At 41.1% G+C, this 21,301-nt stretch overlaps 1 protein-coding gene across 1 annotated transcript in view; it reads right to left on the bottom strand.

Moving 5' to 3' along the window:
• Positions 1 to 21,301, bottom strand: part of cdh13 (cadherin 13, H-cadherin (heart)) — a gene marked incomplete at both ends in the record, with an annotated part of 275,810 nt that overhangs the window by 101,300 nt on the left and 153,209 nt on the right. The window contains one exon of the mRNA XM_079224117.1: positions 21,005 to 21,149. Coding sequence (XP_079080243.1) covers positions 21,005 to 21,149 — 145 coding nt within the window. The remainder of the gene's footprint in view (positions 1 to 21,004; positions 21,150 to 21,301) is intronic.

Genomic DNA, 21,301 nt, shown 5'->3' with positions numbered 1-21,301 from the left:
CACATAAAGTAAAGCTGTTGAGGTAAATGTGGTGTACTGTCGCATAGGGGCTCCAAATTCAAAACAGGAGACCAGAGTTTGGATCCTATCAAGTACATTTATAACTTTATGTCAGAGAATATTCATGGTTTCTTTGCCTGTACACTTAGTAAATTAGTTTCTCGTTAATTTGGCTCTTTAATCTCAAAGAATATCTAAATTGCTTTATCTCTAGTAATTTTCCAACTTTAATCTCCCCCGGCTCTGAAACATACATTGTCCTTTTTACCTACAATGGCCCTAATACGTTGTTGCAGACATTGGAAACCGTTGGCAGTGTAGGGTACAGCATTATCTTTCCACACTTGAGCCGGTGAACTGCAACACACTGCTGAGTAGATTTTGCAGCGGAGGCAAGAAACAACTGCCATCTGGAGTTAAATAGCAGCGCGATGGGAGAGTCCCAGGATGGTCAGACGGGCTGGAGAGGCTCAGGCTGACAGTGATGGGTGCTGCACGGCCACAGACCCCACAGAGATTGAGCGGGTATTTGTTGCAACAAATGGGATTGTGCACATTTTCTGTAATCCATGACTGGAACCGAGAAACAGGGGTCATTGTGTATTACTGGACATCACATTTTTGATCACAGCGGGGTCTTAGATACTGTCATGCACACAACAGAAGGATGAACTGGGAAAAGTCAAAGACAGATGCTTGACTGGGAGGTCAAATGTGGAGGAAGAACTCCTTTCATATAAACAATGCTTTGTGTCTTTTTTACTTCATTTGCTATAGTTCTATTTACTGTATCTCCATTTCTTTAAAGCTATTGCCAGACCGGCAAAGCAAAATGTGTTCTCTGCTCTCATGTCTTTGTTTGACATACCACTTTCTGAAACAGCTTCACTGATGCAATACCATAGGTATGTGGGAGTCTGCTGTGCAGTGTAGTGCAAAATATACTGTACAACTAGACTCAGGCTGCTCTGTTTCTCTTAGTTTCCTCCCATGTCATTTCTACCAAAAGTGGTCCACAATATTTACTTTTTATGGGATATAAAGCATAAAACTTGCTCATCTGCATAATTCTCTAAAATCACTTTCAGTGTCTATGTATATACAGAATGTTGTTTGTAATATTCACTAATTACTGCACCACTTCTTCTGTGATATACATTTGATTTTTTTTTTAGGAACACCTTGTTTTTTTCTCCCCAAAATAAATCAAAACAGCCTTTATAGGAGGCGGAGGCTGTAAGATCTTCAGTGGCGGAGATAAGAACCCATTTTGATCATACAGATTTATTTTATTTTTATTTATTATTTTTTTTTGAAAAAAAATAAATTATAATTTGTAAAATAAAATAAGAATACATAGACAGCCACAACAAATAATAAACACATTTGCACATCACCAGTCTGAGATAAGCACATCTTGGTTGGTTTAAGTCAGCATCGGTGCCAGTATTTTTAATCCGGCAGAGCAAAGTCCAGTCCGGAAGGATCCACCATGTTTAAGACCGGTTTCCATGTCTTGACAAATCCCTTGACATTGTCATGGAGGGTGTGGGTCAACTTTTCCAGAGGAAGGACTTCCAAAATCCCCTTATACCAGTCGTCCGTAGAAGGGGAATCTTTAGAAATCCAGAATTTAAGAATAGTCTTTCGTGCTATATACAGAAGTATTCCAATCAGTTTAGCGTTGCTGCTGCTCCTTGCACTGCTCACTTTAGCTGCCAGAACACATTGAGGAGGTGGAAGCTCCAGGTCATATCCCATCAAAGAATGTTAAGTGTGTTTTCCATAATTGATGTCCAGACATTTTCCTCTATCTGACATTCCATGTCCATCTGCCACTGTTTACGGATGTGGTCAGTGGAGTAATTAAGATTCAGGACAAAGGTTTTATAGACATGGGAAGTGAATCTTTTTGGTATGGGTTGTATGAGGATTTCTTCCAAAAAGCATATGTTTGGAGCATGTAAGATTTGGGGTATATAATGTCTTATTTGTAGATAGCGGAAGACATGGGACTGTTGGAGAGAGTATTTGCTCTTCAGGCCCTCAAACGACTGCATTGTTCCTCCTTCGTAGAGTTTGACCAGCTGGTCCTGACCCTTCTCCTGCCAGAGCCTAAACACAGGGTCTTGGCATGAGGGGGGGAAATCCGGGTTTCTCCATATGGGAGCCAAAAGTGAAAAATGACTCTTAAATCTAAAGTAGACCGTGATCTTATTTCTGGTGTTCAATGTGTTCCGTACAATAAAGTTATTTTGGTCCTCCAGCTTTGCCCTTTTGTAGTTTACGAAGGGGCAGTTTTTTAAAGCGAGTAAGCCACAATTTGTCGACTCCATGTCAAGCCATACGTTTGTAGTCTCTGGATTCACCCACTCGTATATGTACCGCATTTGTGCTGCCCAGTAGTAAAACTTTATGTGAGGGACTCCCAGTCCTCCCTGTTGCTTGCTTTTCTGTAGTTTACTTATTTTCATTCTAACCTTTTTGCCCTGCCAGAGGAATTGTGTGAACATTTTATCCAAGTCAATGAAGAAGCTGTTGGGAATTGAGTTTGGCAGCATCTGTAGAGGGTACAGCAACCTGGGCAGTATATTCATTTTGAGCACGCTTATCCTGCCCAACCAGGAAGCTGGTAACGTTCCCCACCTATTTAGGTCTTCCTTAATGCGTGTTGTGATTGGTTTAAGGTTGAGTTTAACCAGTTTTTCAAGGGAGGGGCCAATTCTAATTCCAAGGTATGCTATCTCTCTGAGTGACCAGTGAAAAGGGAATCCACTAGGTGGTGTAGAGCCTGCCATAGCGCCAATGGGCATGGCCTCGGTTTTTGATAGGTTAACTTTAAAGCCTGATATGTGCCCAAACTGTTGTAGACATTCAAGTAGACACGGGATGGTAGTGTCTATCTCAACCAGGTACAGCAGGACATCATTCGCATAGAGAGACATTTTTTGTACTGTACCATTGATATTAAAACCTCTTATCGCTGGTGTGGTTCTGATGAGCTCAGCTAAAGGCTCAATAGCCAAAGCAAACAAAAGAGGGCTCAGTGGGCATCCCTGGCGGGTGCCTTGCTCTAATGGGAACGGATCTGAGCAGTAGGAGTTAGTAATAACGGCCGCTCTTGGGGAAAAATACAGTAGTTTCACCCAGTCAGTGAATTCTGTACCCATTTTAAATTTTTCATAGCATAAAAAAGAAAGGGCCATTCAAGCCTATCAAAAGCTTTGAATGAGTCCAGAGACACTGCCAAGCCTTGTACATTATTATCTCTGGCGACCTGTATTATGTTTAGAAGCCTTCTGATATTATTGGTGGAATTCCTCCCTTTGATAAAGCCTGTTTGATCAGGATTTATTAATATCGATATAAATGTTTCAAGCCTCAGAGTCAATACCTTGGCTAAAATCTTTGCATCTACATTAATGAGCGATATGGGCCTGTAAGACGCCGGGTCTTCGGGGTCCTTGTTTTTTTTCAGGATCAGGCTAATGTTGGCTAGCGACATTGTTTCAGGTAAATGGTGAGTTGTTTTAAAGCTGTGATCATAAGTTCTGACTAGATAAGGAGTGAGCTTGTCTTTAAAGGCTTTAAACCACTCCGCTGGGAACCCATCTGGACCTGGTGATTTTCCACTTTGCATCAAAGCCATTGCTTCTAATATTTCATTTTCCTGAATGGGTTTCCCCAAAGATTTTTGCTGTTCTTCTGTTAGTGTAGGTAATTTAATTTTAGAAAAGAATTTGTTAAGTTCCTCTTTAGTGCTGTTATTATCAGTTTTATATAATGCTTTGTAAAATGATACAAAAACAGAGTTGATATTTTTCTTATCGAAATCTCTTTTCCCGCCTGGATCTCTGATTGCTGCTATGTTGTTGTAATTTTGTTTCTGGTATCATACAGATTTATATCTTAGAAATTCATCTCAGGACACCTGCTGTAGAAAAGCAAATGTTCCATTAAAGCCAGTTAACTCAAAAAACACAATAACCTGTTATGTGAAACATGAAGATCCAGCACTCCCCTTTTTTGCTTTCACTGATGCAACCAGATGCAAGACCATCGTGCGGAGTGGCCAGGACAGGCTCACATTCAGCTGGTCCCTAGCTGTGTTTGAGATGTAAACTAGGCATTGACGTGTGGTTCTGCAGGGCCTTCACAGGGTGTCTACTAAACACCAGAAGAGCAGTAATCACATTATACCTACAGACACGTAAAACACTTCAACAGACTGGAGCTCATGACTATTCAAGAACTGTGTTTTTTCATTTGCCTTGCAGCATGCAATGTGGAAAAAAGGATGAGTCAAGTGATACAATTTAGATTTCACCCTCGTCATGGATTTAAGTTTGTGCCGCAACAATAACCTGATGCACAAACAATTTATGTCCTTCAATTACTGCCATCTGCAGTGTATGCCAAAAAAACAGGCAGTCCCCAGTTCACCCATCCAGGAGAGTCAGCAGCCATATTGTTGCGTGTGTAGTCGTGGACACATACAGCTGTATTTTTTTTATCCACCTCATCGGTTAGTTTAGCAGCAAATAATGCTGCCAGCTGTGTGTCTGTCTGGCATAACATGTCAAGGTTTTCGCCAGTGTATTACAAAGTCGGCGTAACTTGGGCGAGTGTGTGATGAGTATCAAGTCTGCAGTAAGGTCATAGCTGTGAACTTGTTGGTGCAGTGTGTGTACAGTTTATTTGTCGGTGAGTAAATGCTAAATCTCCTCAAGACCAGTGAAGAGACCCAAGCTAAGTTCCTGTGTTTAGCCAGATGCTGATTAAAGTGAAGGGCGTTAGCCCCGAAGTTAGCAACAGCCCGGGCGCACTTAAGGTGGGCTGACCTTGAAGGTGCAGCAGCTATTGTTCTTTTCTTCTTCTTTTAGTGACAAGCCGCTCTTCTGAGTTTTGCTTTTTTCAATGTTCAATATCTCTTTTATCTGTTTAACTGATGCACGGCTAAACAATGAATTGTTAATATCCCTCCTACAAACTATGTTTGTGTCAGGAAAACACAACATGTAATGTTGACGGGTCAGCTTCAGTTTCATGTTGTTAATTTCAAAATCTGGGGAAAATAATACATGTTTTCAAAGTAATTCAAAGAACTGTAATGGCATTATCAATTACTCATATTATCTTGTACCCAAATAAAAGTACTTTGTCTTAAAATAAAAAGTGGTCTTCTTAAAACTTGTTGTTTCAGCTTCCTGACTTGAGTAATCGACCTGAAGGAGGTATTAGTGAGACAATCTTGGGACATAAACCTCCTTAGTCCAGTCAGCAGCCCAAGGTCAGCAGAGGGCCCGCCTCCTGTGGGCTGTAAGCCTTCACTGGCAGAAACAAATTGTTTGATAGGGGCTCCTTTTCCATTTAATCGCAGCCACTACAGACACGCACATACACTGATGCACACACACGCCAATGAAGGACAGAAATCTCATTAAGATCAACGAGATTGCAGAGATAAAATGTCACTCAAAAATATATCAGCCATGGCGGACTGAATCTCCAGGTCCATCAAAAAGACAGCACAGGCCCCTCAACCCGTGAGCCCTCAGACGTCTTTGATTGTTCACATACCAAAAATAAAATACGTACATAAATTGCATTGGGTGGAAATATACGGATTGTAGACGGTGGGTGATTCATACCTCTGGGCAACAATGCAATATTACATGACAGAATAGAGCTAATCTGAAATGCCATCATTTCTGTAATTTCATTACAGGTTTGAGGTCATTGTTCCTCTGGCTTTAGATGAAAGTAAATGAGGTGTAATCTTCTTTTCGGAAAAGGCCAGTCACCACTGTGACCAGTGGGACAGGCGATGGAGAGGCTTCTAGACATCACAGGTCAGAAAGAAGCATACATGTGCATTCCTAATGCATAGAGATACAACCATCTCTTTCATGCTGTTTCCAAAGTAGTGTTCTACTGTATCACTGCACAGCACTTAGTCACTAACACTGCAAAGGCTGCTCGACTGGCACGCTGTAGATAAATTCATCAAACGTGGTGGGAATGTCAAAAAATGACTACTTGGCTTTAAATAGCCATCTGCCACATTCACAGCTGAGTAAGATCTTCTCTTTTTGTAAAGTGACTTTGTCTCCAGTGATCTCCAAGGCACACGGGGCATACATGTGCAAATATGCACAACAATCAGTCAAGTCAAAGTAATAGAAGACCTTTCGAGCTATAGCTAAGCAACAGGGGAGCTGGCAATTTAATGTGTGCCTGTCTGTGAAAGACAGCAAACTAACAGAGTTCAAAAGAAGCTAAATCATCCAAGCAGTTGTTGACACGTTAATAAATTCACAGCTCTAAGCCTTTCTTTACTCAAGTGTGTTGGTACTTTGTCTACTTTCTGTATTTGCATGTTTGCATGTCTGTACTGTAGCTACCTGTGTAAGTGCTTCCCACAACTTTCCTCTGGCAAATGTTGAAGTCATCCTGTGTCAGCATTAAAAATACTTGTGCACTATGTCAAGTCTGAAGTTGCTGACTTTCTTTTTCTTTTCTGCACTATTCAGTTTCTGTCCAAGGCCTTGAGTAGAAAAGTAAAGATTACAGAGTTCAGCAGGAGGACACATCCTCGAGGACACAATTATGATGTGCTTACTAGGGAAGATGGCAAAAGAGGTCAGCAGTTAGAGAGCCACGCTTCGTCATAATCATTATAACAACATGTTCATTGTTGAATTCATTATTTTACATTTATGATGTATGTACAAGTATATTCATTGTAGTGTTTCAAAAGTATTTTCATATTTAATGTGATACTATTTAAATGTATGCCATATTGCCCCAATAAGTTCATGATAACACAAACAGTGCAGAGGAACATGACCCAGGGCAGCTGTCACATTACACAGATTACCCTAAAATGAAGAAGGTAGATATGAACACTATTATGACAAGCTGATTCAATGCATGTACAATGTTTACAGAGTTCGCCATCTTAGCTTAGCGTGTGATCATGCTAAAATGTGCTAATTAAAGTACGGCTGAGGTTAATAGGAATCTCAGTAGTGATAGTATTTAGTCATACAATTAAGTTTTGAATGAATAGACTTGTTAACCTCTTTATGGCATTAGACGAGTGTGATGGCAATCCATCCAATAATCGTAAACGCATTTCACTCAAAATCACAAATACAATAATGTGGGCATACAAGGAAAGTCATGTGCATACATTTTATGGGAACCATAGACGTTTGTGCAAGGTTGTATGCCATGTTATCCACTAGATGTTGAGATATTTCACAGGATGTGTGAAAACTGTGGCTGTTACATTTTGGTGACGAGCTCCGTGGTCACAGCCACTGTTCCAAAAGCGACCAAAACAAGCATATTTTTCATTTGGGGGACTATGGTTTGAAAATTAGAAAGTGTATTATTACATGCGAGTTTATATCAAATATACAGTTCCCAGCACCAGTAATATATCATCTTTATTTGACTATATAGCTTATCAAAATGCAGATATATTGTTTTCATACAGACAACTTGGTTGTGAGAGCACAGAGGTAATGTACAATTTGAATTAAAATTGTCTGGATCCAAAATGATATTAAATGGGTTATTTGTTTTATAGCATCCACTGACGATAAGAGATATCACAAACATAAAAACACTATCTATGATCTTTACCTGTCAATAATCATAAATAAAATATGCTGGGTTCACTGGAGTTGCCGTTTCAACCAATTACTGTCCAAGTCTTCTGGGAATCGATTTAGACGCTGAAATTACCTCAGTGTTCAAAACCATAAAAGCATTCATGGAGGCAATTAGACGGTTCTCTGTTGTGTGTCTAGAACATAAATACTGCACAGTCTTTCCTCATGGGACTAAACAAACCAGTGCATTTCTTGATAAATGAATGCAGAAAAAGCCATTTTTATAAAGCTTCAGGGAAATATGACTCTGACAGCATTCTATTTTTATCAAGCGCTATATGTTTTATTTTCATCTCTAAACCATTTTTCAAGTTGTCAGAGAGAATATAAAAATAAATGAAAATAAGAAACACACCCAAATCCATCTGGCCATCACTTCAGATTTCAGATGGCTACACGTATCTCAAACCTCTTATCAATACAGTCATCCCTCTACAACAGTTACTATGTGAGGAACACTTGTCTTTCACATTGGCCCATTCCTATTGATTTCTGGCCATGCTTTCATTACCGAGTGGTAAAACGTGATAACCCAAATTCCTTTGCTGAAAGGTGATGTACGCCATGTGCTATGATACTGAAGATTTGACAATTCCATTACTGTTGTAGCACATGTGTTTTGACGAGATTGGTGACCACATGATCACAGCACACGGCAGAGATGACAAGTCCTTGGAATTCCTGACTGATGGATACATCTCTTTGCCCTGCAGAGTTGATTACAGCAGAAAATGCACAGCAGGCCGCCACCTTGTTCTCAGCTGTGAACTTTGTCATCTCTGCTTGTCTGACAATCTCAGATCAATACTCTATCAAAGAGTTTTCAGCCTTCAGCTGATCTGTAGCTTCTCTGTGCGAAAGCCAAGAAACCGAGCGTTGGACTACACGCCACCATCTAAAAACGAGACGGCCTGTTGCCGAAGATGAGAGAGGAAGGGAGGGCTGGAGAAGTCGGTGAGCGTGTACAGTACAGCTTCGCACACACACAGCGGGTGGCACTAGTAATTTGTAATAAGTGGGAGACGGTGCGGCGGGAGAGTCACAGACTGACAAGATGGAGGATACTGTTTCATCAGTTCCACCAGTATGCTGTGCCCAGATCAGTGTTTTGATGAAATAATTGAAATGTCATACTACTAAGAAAACAAGAAGGATGGAGCTCTTTGTGAGAATGTTGGTGAAAAAACTCTTACTTTAGTTTGAAAGTAGTCACCAGAATATCATTGCTTTGGTTCAGTCAGGGTGATGAATATATGCAATTATAAGCTTAATTGGAATACTAATACTGCCATTTCTAAATTCAATTAAAGGACAGAACTTTAAGTCCTCATTTACTTATCCTTAGATATGTCCTGAGCAAGCTATCAATACACTGTTCTTTCATTTTCCATTTGCTATGTCACTCTTGCAGTAATTATATATGGTGGAAGATGAGAAAGACAAGAGGATATGAAATTGAGATATGAGGTAATGATAGCGAGTGAGAATCTATTTTTATGACCTAGGCCATCTGGATATTCTATTAGTGAAACTGTTTGGAGCACTTACCTAGGATCAGTTTCAGTTTTGTGGTTATGGTGAATTAAATTATGGAGGATGCATTTGCTCATTGATATACTCTGCTCTGTGAGGGTTGATAACATATCTGGTGATGTTAGACTAAATCTCTGGTCTGGGTCCAATACTAGACTACGAGTCTACGTCATCCTGTAATTAGCAGTGCACAGCAATGCTTTGATCTGATTGATGCCAGCTAAACATTCACTGTATCCTCTTTCTTTGCCCATTTTTGGATGAGCCAGGGGTTAGGCTGTGTTGTCACTGCCAAGATGATGAGCTTCACAACGGCTCTTCAGATACCTATTGGTGAAGTCACAGAGACTACTTTCATATTGCATACAGTCTGTGGTCGGGACCAAAGTAATGGACTGACTGACCAACCGGAAACAAACTAAAGGTGGGAATACTCTACTGAAAAGACGTTAACTTTAGTAAATACCCACTGGATTGATGGAGCCCAGAGTAGCTTCATCCACATTTGAGAATACTTTTTAAAACTGAATAAGGAATGTGGATTTTGGTCCGCCCTATCGTAGGTCGAAAGGTCAGTACAGGAGGAACAATTACAATTACTAAAACTTGTTTATGTACATATGGGCATACAAACATTATAGACTTGAAATAATGTGAGCCTATCCTTCACTTGCACTGAGTAAAGTGCTATAAACGGCTGCACTACAACCAGCAAATTTTACATCTCATAATTCACTGTCTGCTCAGAAAAAGTCTCCTCGGAAACCTTTTTCTATCAGAAAAGACTATTAAAGAGACGATTTCAGAGGGGCTGGTTCCCAATAGAGAATGGCTAAGATGGCAGGGATCAGTCTTGTGAAACAAAGAGGGGAGATAATATAAATTGGAGAACCTGGAGTGCTATGGGCGTTTCGGACGGGGCAACGGCTGTCTTTCCTCGTCAGGGAGGGGAAGAGGAAACTGGGCGATGGGGAGAGATTGGTTTGTCAGGTCGAACTCAGAGGGTTTTGAGAGTGTGTGTGAGTGAGAGGAGCAGGTCCCTGCCGAACCGGAGAGAGGGTCAGATAATCAAGCCAGAGTTGATATGGGACTTTGTGTAGGGGCAAAGGAGAATAGAAACTATTTAATAGATTAGCAGCACTCAAGTACTGGAACGACCACCAGGGAAGCCAAGAGTTGAGCCATTGTCACACCTGGAATTCCCAATCCTCTTTACACCTTCATACAACTATTGCTACGGGGGGTTCACATTCTGCTTTTCTCTCTGAAATTAGGAATGAATTCTCATCTACATAACTCTCATGGAGGACAAGGAGAAGAGAGAGAGAGGGAGGGGGGAAAGAGTGACAAGGCACAGAGAGAGAGATGGATGTTGATGCTATTTAGCTTTGGAATGACGGGGGGACCCACATAATGCCCGCAAGGGAGCAAAATAATTTACTCCAAACCACATAAATGTATTCAAATAAAGTCCTATTCACATATATTCAGATCAAATCACTGTTGAAAATAAAGCCCATTTAGAATGCAATTTTTTCCTCTCAGTGGTGTAATGCATATCGCTCCCTATGGTAATTCAAAAGAAGATAGCTCAGTTAAGAAGGCTCAGGAAAATCAATGATGCCTTACTGGTGGAAAGAGACCAGATGCATATAGATGAGTGAGTTTCTCACTGGATTGGAGCTTGCATTTCTATCTACTGGTCATATGAACTTAGATCACGCTGCATTGGTACGCTTAGAATGCAAATGTTTACACTTTCAATCACTTTCAGCAGACAATCTTTCAGTTGCAAATGTCACAGGCATATCATCTTATCATTTTCAGTTTGGACCTGCTACTCACCGAGACTAAGCAGGAGTCACCTCGTAATTAAAGGAAAATAAAGGTTGACCAGGTGGGCTTATTGCTTCACTGAACCAAATGGTATCATCTACATAAACATCGATAAGAGCAAGGGAGCTGACTAATTTATCCTTACACAACAATATACCAAAGTTAATTGGGCGGCAGCCTCAGCTACCTTGGACATTATTGGCCTGGCTTTCTCAGTCTGACAAGCTGATAATGAGGCATTGTGGGACAGCGGGTCACCTGTTAGAATGACTGTTCTCCTGCTCACAAAGGGAGAGAGAGAGAGGGGAAAAGGTAGAGCCAGAGACAATAATGGGCCAAGCGGCCACCATCATGCTACAAATTACCTGCCAGTTTTGGTGTAATCGCTCAGTTGAATCATTATCTATCTCCTGGATCAATCTCTGCTTTGCTTTCTCTCCACCCACCAGCTACTGTTGGCACCCCACCAGTCCTCCGCCTCAACTTTTCTCTACTCGCCTTTTCAAAATCCACCAAAGGTACCTACGTTAGCAATTAGTTTCAGATGTGGTTCAGCTGTTATTGTTATTGCACACCGGCAAGGTCCTTTGTATGTGCCGGTTGTGATGCTGCAGCAGAAGAGCTCACGCACATGCTTTGAGATGGAGGGACGAGGGGAGCGGGGACGAACCACAGGACAGGTTGACGGTTGCAGTTCTGACAATGCTGTAACTGTATGCAGGGTAAAAGAGCAGGCAAGTGATGAATGGTTCCCATGAAGAAGTTCAGGAAACAATATGCGTTGCATAGGCCCCGTTTTCATGCTGGCATATTGGGTTTCGGTGATTTTTTTTTTTTTTATTGACGTCATTTCTTTTGCCAACACTTTTATTTGTATTTTTGTGAAGGTGTCTGGGTCAGTGGGGGAGGAGCATTAGAGCGTGTGTCAGTTGCAATCTACTGCAATTTATGTGCCAAGGATGACTGAGGTTTATTTTTGTGCCTCTGGCCAGTTTTTGGCAGATGGTGGAACCGTTTTTGTTTTTTTAGATTTAACTACAGTAATAACAATAATGTTGGCTCTGCTCCAAATAAGTGTCCCAGTAAGTCAGTGAGCCAGCATGCACAATACCAAGACCCTAAAACTAGCTCACCTCAATGGATCAGAGCCATCCTTTCCTCTGTGCCATCAATTACTTGATATGCATTCTATGGCATGTGAAAATGTCTGTTGTATAAAAAAGACCTGTTGGAAACAATTATTATACCATGAAATAAAACGGCATGTGATGTGATAGAAGTTGTATTTATTATGCCCACCCCTGAGATGTATTTACCTAGCCTGTGTGTGTATGTGTGTTTGCATGTGAGAGCAGTGAGCAGAGCAGAACAGCAGACCAGATCCATCCCTCTCTCCCTTCACAGCAGGAACTCGGGCCTTAATTACCTCTGATATAAACACAAATTAGTCTGGAACACAAACAGAGACTCAGCTATGAGGAATATCTTCATTTATACCCCATCATGTCCAATTACACAAGATATATCACCTAGATGTTAGGTTTAACTTGTCTGCATGGAGTTGGCTGAGGAAAGATAAACATAAATTACTAAAAACACGACAGTCTTAACAGAGTAATTTTCCAGCGGCACACCATCCTATCCCTAAAATTTGGATTAAACGATTTTCTGTCTGCGAATCATTGACAATATGCATGACTTTCACTGATGTTACTGTTATGTTGATGTTGCTACAATGACTCCCAAGTGACTTTCAAAACAAATGAAGCTCAGTGCCCTCTGACAAGAGCTATATCACAGTGCATGCGATGCACATGGATGAGGATTTTCTTTTGATGAAGTATTACAATTAGATAGTAGTTCAGATAGCTCCACCTGCTCTAAAGTGAAATGCTGAAATGCAACTTAACTTGGTCACGTAACTTGTAAGCCGCTAAAACGAAAAGGCATTCACAATCACAAGTATGCAGATCAACAACATAGTTATAAATCAATTTATACTCAATCCATTCAATTTAATTACATTTCAATATTGTTTTCGCTTACTAGAAAAAGTGCTCAGTAAAGCACAGACCTCTGCCAAGGAGTTGGCGACTATGGCTCAATGGTTAGCATGCCCGTCTTTCAATCAGAGGATTGGTGGTTTGAGCCCCAGCTCCGCTAGGCCATGTCGATGTGTCTTTGAGCTAACACAGTGGACCGTGAGTGGATGTACTAATTTATTGTGAACAAACACATGCATGAATAAAAAAGAAGAAGAACAAAAGAAGAAGAAAACACTACAATGTAATTGACCATGGAAATAAGAGACACATATGACATTAACTGTAAGTATGGCACTGAATTTCAAACCCAGATTTGTTAGCCTGCACATTACTGTGGCTAAATAAAGTAAACTCACCACAAATTACTTAATGCATCTCTCTGTCTGTAATGAGTATGTTTTCTAGTTTTCTATTTAGATTTAAGAAGGACAATTAATGAGAACAGGATCACTCAAAAGTTATCTGCATTGACATTAGGCTTTCAAATTGAAAACTAAAATATTAAAGTATTGGTTTATTAGCATCATGTATCAATTTCTACCCTCCCGTTAGTGACACACAACAGATGCCAGCAGAAACAGCAACCACCCTGTTGAGGCAGCCCTCCCTCCCAGCTATGGTTGAAAACCACAGCAAGTATGATAAAACCCTGAAAAGATGCAACAGACATTTAACAAAGCAGCAGCTGAGGTTATCTGTTTTGTTCTGTCTTGATAAAGTGGATTTCAAAACCATGTGCAGCAGTTAGACAAACCATGTGATGCCTGGTGAGAAAAGGAGGGAATAATGTCATGTATAATGAGATCCCAAAGCTGTGCACTGAGACCAGGGGAGTTATTCAAGCACAACTCACCCAACAGCAATTCTTCGCTTTTAGCACTGACATCTGGAAGAGCAGGGCAGATGATGCTACATAGGGGTCACAGTCCAGTAAAGAACTGAGTCCTGGGACTGATAATTCCTCTAACAACATGAAGGCATTACAGAGCTTCACTGGGATACCGTGTTTGGGCACAACCTTCCTCTGGCTTGTAGGCAAGGCTATAGGCCTGGACAGTGTCTGGACTGTGCCTGTGCTGTTTTGGCCACAAAAAAAGGGAAGAAGTGGCACCTTGTACCTAACGACACAGACATGGCACTAAGATGCACTAAGTGAAGAGCAGGACCCATGCTGTCTTCTGTGCTGACCTTGAAATTAAACATGTTTTACTGTCTGACAATGAAGGTTGGTAACAACACTCTTTCATGTGACATGGAAAATATAGAGAACAGACTTCACAGCGAGATAAGCAAGTATACCAAATGTCCTTAACTCTGCCACAATCCTCAGCCTAACATTAAAGACACTGTTGTTTCCATGGAGGAAGAGGTGAAGGCGATCGTTTTGCAGAAATCTCATGAAGCTCCTCAATGAACAAAGAGAATGTCCGAGCTGCAGAGCAGCAGCAACAGAAAGATCAAGGAGGGTCAGAAAAAGGAAAAGCCTGCTGTGCTCGAAAATATCAAGCTCGAAAAGGTGGTTAGAGGCAAGTGGAGAGGCGGGTCGGGACCGCTTTACAAGTGAATTATTGTGGTTCAAACAAATGAGATGTTTATTAAACATCACAGGTCAGCAGCTGCAACAGAAAAACATATTTTTCTTGAAACATGTTCAGTAGCTATATAGCTCAGTATCTGTGGGTGACTGTGAGATATTTGTTATATCACAGTTCACATTCCTGCTCTGCATCAGCAGACAGCAAACATTGAGATAGGGGCACGTGGAGGCTGTGAGTGATAGCTCCTGACCATAGGACTGTGGGGAGCTCATGGCCTTTTTCGTAGCGTCTCTCAGTCATTAGTGGGCCCACACTGGCTTTAATAAAAAAAAAAGGAGACGTGTTTGTTAGGAAAACACTCCTACCAGCAGTGAGTGTGGAGTAAGTAGGCAGTCAATGGCAGTAAAGACAAGGAAATAAAAGTCCAGAGGTCCATGGATATGTAGTCATAAATGGCCCCCAAAATAGTATGCAGTTTACTGCAGTACAAAGTGAGATTAGCTGTGGACAGACACAGAAGAGCCTTCAGATGTGTTGAAATGAAATGCAATTCAATCCGAACTTGTTGTGAATAAGTTATCAGACATCCCCAGGTGAAGTGGGGCAAAAGCAAGTCAGTCAATATCAACAGTTATAAAAAGTTGGTAGACAGGGCAGCGATGGAGAGAGTAGCAAAACAGCAAATATGGAGGAGTAGGATGGTGTGTATGCAAAGCCCAAGGGAATATAGGGCATGAAGGGGAAAGAGAATGAGAGAGATGACGAGCAATGGAGGGGAAAAAAGAGTGGAGGAGTAAACAGAGGATGGAGAGGGCATGCCAAGAGACTCAGGCTTTTGGCTGCCTTTGTTATCAGTTTGCACAGAAATGTCAGAGCACTGTGACATCGCCCTGCAGAGCTTCCCCTGCTGCCCAACTGCTACTGTGTAGCACACACACCAATGTATGTGAGAGCCAATGTACACATGGACACACACACACACACACACATATGCACACGCAACATATGCACATGCATTAACATACAGCATACTGTAAGTTCATCTATACATTTATGCATTATTTACTTGGCCGGGTAAAATGTTTGAAAGCAGAGCCAGAGGTTGTTTTCCAGCACACAAGAAAGTAGCACTGAGACCGAATAAAGATATCTTTTTTTTTGCATAAGAATACAAATACTCATACAGCATCAGAAATGCAGAAATAATAATATGTATTAATGCATTTTGTTGTGGTAAAAGGCATCTTGAAAGGTCAATACATGTTGGCCTCTTAGAGATTTGGAGATGAGGGTATTCACAAACACTACACCGGTCAAGCCGTGTGGTAATAAAAGGAACTTGAACTACAACAGTAGTTGACAAAATAAATTCCATACAGGAATTTGTAAAAACAAAAACAAAAGTGTTTTCCCCTTTCCTCGGGCGGTTTGAAGAGGAGCTTTTGTTTTCTTCTGGTGTGCAACCCTAACAGGTCTCACTCCTTTGCAAAGCCGGCAACTGTTCTCAGAAACAAAAAAAAAGGTTCTAAAACAAAAACAACGTACTGTACACTTCCTGCTCAGCACCAAACAGCAGACAGACAGTTAGTGACTAGCTGGTGAAGATTAGTGGAGCATATAGCAGCTAAAGAGGCCAAAACATTCCCTCGGGAGTTGGTGGAGAGCAACACAGGATGACGGGGCTAAAGAGAGGGAACAAGCGGATAGAAACATGACTCCAAAGGAATGATAAGGTTCTGTCACTGCTCAGAGTGTGAATAGGCAGCTTCTACATATCAACTAAAAAAGGCAAGTGAGAAAGGTTGTTATGAGAAGATGCACTGATGTCATGAATGACTACAACATGAACTTCGCCGCCATTAACAAGGATGGGGAGATGTTTGACTCGCTTCCTTCATCAATCCAAACAATCTTTTCAAAATCTACGACTACCGACCAGGAAACCTATGGGGAACTGACAGGTTGTTAAATACAATTTGAATGATTGACAGAGAGACAGACAGATCATTGAAGCTGAGCTGACATGTTGGCTAAGTAAACCGTTCAGTGCCGAGATTCGCAGGCATATGCAAGAAACACATCTTTCCAGCTGCTCGCTTTATCTTATCTCTGAGCTCAATCAGATCTGGCATCCATGACAACTAAAGTACCACGAGGATGTCATATCACACCATACTGAGAATACATCTAAACTTCACCCGGGCCATAATTCACTGAGGAAATAACCTCTTATAGGAAGCGCAGGGTTGTGAAAGCATTTACAGAGTATGTTTGAGACCTATTAAAAATAAAACCAAATTCAATTCTATAGCATCAAGCAAGCAAGAAGGTCTCTATGAGATCAGATAACCCAGTAATGTAAAATTAATATTTTTATTTTTTGAATGTATTGGTGCTGAGCTTGCGGAACTCAGAGTTAACTTGTCTGCTAAACAGAGTTTGGGCTAAAAGCTACGATGATGATTCAGGTGTTTTGTGAGGTCTGGCCCTCGTATCAATAAGAGCTTTTCCTGCTGGGAATTACATTTTTATAATTCGCTCCCAGTGGGCTCATTTTCTATGTAAGCATGTTGAGGTTGCATGTGCAGTCCGACTGTGAGTGTGCCAGCAAGGCAAAATGTAGACAATTATAGTAAAAGCCCTAACACACTGTATAGGTCAGGAAACAGAAGAGTTGAATAAATCCCTTGTGTATTTATTCCGTGACAATTGGATTCCACCATTTAATCCCTGTTAGTTCAGGACCAAAACAAATGAAATGCACTTTTAGTTTAACTGCATTATTTTAACAAGATTCAATTGTGCGAGTGTGTCAGTCTATTATATCGGTCTGCATAGCCAGTAATGGCAAGTGGCTTACCTAATGTATACCATCGCATAAGCAATGTCTGTATTATAAATTCATAACACAAGTTTAGCATGAAGTTGACAACCGCTCAAAACGTCTCTATGGAAAGCTGTGTGTATGTGTGTGTGTGTGTGTGTGTGTGTGTGTATGTGTGTGTGTGTGTGTGTGTGTGTGTGTGTGTGTGTGTGTGTGTATGTGTGTGTGTGTGTGTGTGTGTGTGTCTTTCCTCTGCCAGCCTGTTGACTGATCCCTCTTATCTGTGAAGCTCTGTTGGTGATTAAGGTTTTTGTCTGTTGGCTTTTTGTGCTAATGATGTGAGAACAAACAGAGAGAACCATCACAGAATCGACTGTGCATCGCTTTTTTTTAAATTTCACTCTCTTGTTTTACTGTCTGTGCTTTCTACCGCCAACCATCTAGGATCCCTGTGTGAGATATTTCTCCAAACAATCTGTGCGCTGCAACATGTTTGCCCTTAAGACACTTGACAGGTAGACCTTTTTTTCCACTGAATCAGTGGAAGCCAGTTCAAGGTGAACAGCAGGAGCACACAGGGAGAAGCAACTGAGTTTTGCTAATTTCGTCATTAGCACCGTGTGGTGCGACTGTGGCTGTTGGATACATTGTGGGACTCAGAGGAATACGTTGCACTGGTTGTGGTAGGTAAAGGCCTTTACCGTGATGAATAAACGACACAAAAATGAGAAATACTCTGCTGCAAATATTTTGCCACAAAACTATGTCTACTACTACAGCAATGCAAAACAGGTGCTGCACTTTTTCAATAAAAAGGTTCAAATAGATTTGTGAAGGCAGAGGACCAACTATTGTGATCCTATTGACTTCTTAATTGGTTGGCAATCTGTCAAAGGTAAATTGTTGTATAGCCTAAGCCAGTGATGAGTTGAGCGTCTGAGCGTGCAATATAGTGGCTGGCCGAGTAATTTCCTATAGAACGGGTATATACATCTTGTTCTGCTATTAAACAAACTAAACGGCCGTATGTTATTGATTTTATCTACAAGACAGCATGTCATTTCTGAGTCGCACTACAACTCATCTCTGCTCTGTATCGCGCACGGCGGAGTTTCCGATGCGAAAATGAGTTTGACAGCCCTGGCCTAAGCTATTATAATTCCTCTGTATTTCCTCTTAGCGAAATGCTCTGAGAGAATTTAAGTTCTCTCTGGTAAAACGTTATGTAGTGTTACACACTACATAACGTGTAGGCTTTTATTGTGAAAGGTAAGAAGAAAGAGATCTGGTCTGCGCTGCCTTTCTCAAGGTTGAAAGGAGTAATGAATATTGCAATATCGGTTCAGACTAAAGAGCTTCCGTGGTTTGTACAATATAGTTTATCTTTTGAATATATCGGTTTTTCTATGCCTCTAAGCTCAGAAAAATCGACCTCCCTCTAAAAAAAGACATTGCTTCTTCACCATGTCATATTAGTGCTCTGTGTAAAAGTACTCACGACAAAAACAACAGTTCGCTAAAATATATTGACGTGTTAACTATCTCTTTCTTTCTGCTAAAAGCAGTACAGTCGATATAAATGTACAGAGCAGGTCAAACTCACAGCATTGCCAGTTAAGAACCGAATGAGAAATGTAAATCCAGATCTATTGTCCAGTGCAGGAATGCATTCAGCAATAAGAGCCAAAGTAAACCTCGCAGTGAAAACCTCTCCGTAGATAGAACAAAACAATTATCTTCTTAAATTAATGTAAACCTGCTTTAATAACTGACAGGCATGCACACACAATGAGGTTTCAGTAGGTGAGCAAAGCAGGAACTTTCCTGAAATAGAAATGCTGTACATTCAGACAGAAATTATGAATATTGTAGCCCAGTGAGGGCAGAACTGTCACCATGATAGCAACAGTGATAGCAGTAGCAACAGCTCAGAGAGCCAAGAAAAGAAGCTACTGTGACAAAGTGACAAAGGCATCTGAGAGAATGTTGACATTTACAGCAAAAGCCAAAGGTGAAGAGTCTTCTCAAATGCTCTGCCAGCTTTGCCTCAACATGATTCATTCTCAGACACTTGACCATGAGATGGGGAGGAAAGTGCAGAGCCTCATACTATAGTCCATAAAGGTATAATCTGTCTCTACATATCGATCATTAGAACCAGATAGCTGTCAAAAACTCTCAATCGACAATATAAACGCTATATTCTTTCCAAATTCTCCAAATGCCCTAAAAAGTTGTTTGTGACACAGTGCAGGGAAGGGAAAGAGACGAGAGAAGGAAGTGAACATATTCGGTGTTGCTCTAAATTGTGTCACAGACAGAAAGGATTTCAGAATCAAATGTTGTTGTGCTCATTGACGCTCACGCTTATTTCATTAATGCAGACTCAAGTATGTTGTATTTGTGGACCAATGCAAAACAATATTTAAAGGCTATATCAGTATTAAGGTAAGGTGTGAAAAAGCATCAGAAAGAAGTATGAGTTCTGGAGGTTTTCATCACTGTTTAGATCAATTGTCCAATTCAATTGTTTTTCCTGCATGGAAAATGTGCAACTAGCTTCCTGCTCCAGTGGGTCTCTTACAGTAGTAATTCAAACCATCAAGTGTCAGTGCTACATCATTTCAAAGCGTTGGCGCGGCAGAGAGAGGGGAAAGGTAAAGAAGCGTGTGCAATAGGTGTGAGGGTATTTACAGCTACTGCGAGCATAGCCTCTTCAAGTTGTTCTGATGTTGTAAGATGCATGAAAAGTCTCAGTAAAAAAATAAAGAAAAAAATGTGTTGCTTTCAGCCCCCTCATGGCAACATAAATTGTGAAAAACCTTTGACGAAATTTCTTACATTTTCAAAAGGTATAAAATGTAAAAAATGTTGGTTGACGCAGCCTTTAAATAAAGACCCTCTTCTCCGACTCAAAGAGTGAATGAGCGATTGAGCGAGAGAGAGAGGGAGCGCAGCGGGGCAGGCTAGAACGAAAGGGAGAACAAATCTATGAATCAGAAGAATACAAATATAGTTCCTGATGGCATCACAGCGATTACTTTCTGAAGCACAAATAAACACATCCACACCTCCTCACAAACCTGCAGAGAGGTTGCCGGATTCTGAATGAATGCAGCCCAAGGCACGCTTCATCCTCTGTGGCCTGTCTGTGTCTCTGCCCGGTCACTGACTCCGTGCTCGATATAACACATCATATAACTGACAGACTGGCAGGGGTAGTAACACACACACACAAAGAGGCACAGGGGCGGGACAAAGCATCTGCGTTTGGCCTGGGGATGAGAACGAGCTGCACACCCTGCTGATTGGCCGGGGGATAATTCTGGCATTATATGCCTTTCAGACAAAATGTTGTCCCATATAATAAGTATTTGCTGACACGTGATATGTTAGTCAAGGGATTTAATTTTCAAGGCAGGTGCATTTGACTTCAAAGATAAGACTCAAGTGTCGCAGTCATAGTGTGTGTGATATTGCTGTCCAACTCAATCCAATAAAAGCCTGTTTCTCTCCGGAGTCCTTCAGTATAACAATGTCACCTACCTGTAGGGGATCCCTCAAGGACCTCTCCAGTGTAGCTCGTCTCTTTGAAGATGGGCCGGTTGTCATTTTGGTCGATGACAGTGATCACTAGTATGGCCGGTCCCTCGACGAGTTTTCCAGCCAAGTCTGTTGTTGAAACGTCCAGCTGTGCGGATACAGAGATAAAAGGAGTTCATTTCAGAGATGAAGATGGTGTTCTGGGTGTAACTCTTATTTACAGCAATTTTCATAAAACTGTAGCTGGGAGACGTTCCGAATCTGTGCTGTTCTGCTTCCTGCTACATTGTTTTCTTTTAA

The sequence above is a fragment of the Taurulus bubalis genome (assembly GCF_910589615.1).
Source record: "Taurulus bubalis genome assembly, chromosome: 9".
NCBI classification, from domain to species: domain Eukaryota; kingdom Metazoa; phylum Chordata; class Actinopteri; order Perciformes; family Cottidae; genus Taurulus; species Taurulus bubalis.
Note: the sequence above shows the minus strand (reverse complement) of the source record. Positions and strands in the feature narration are given on the sequence as shown.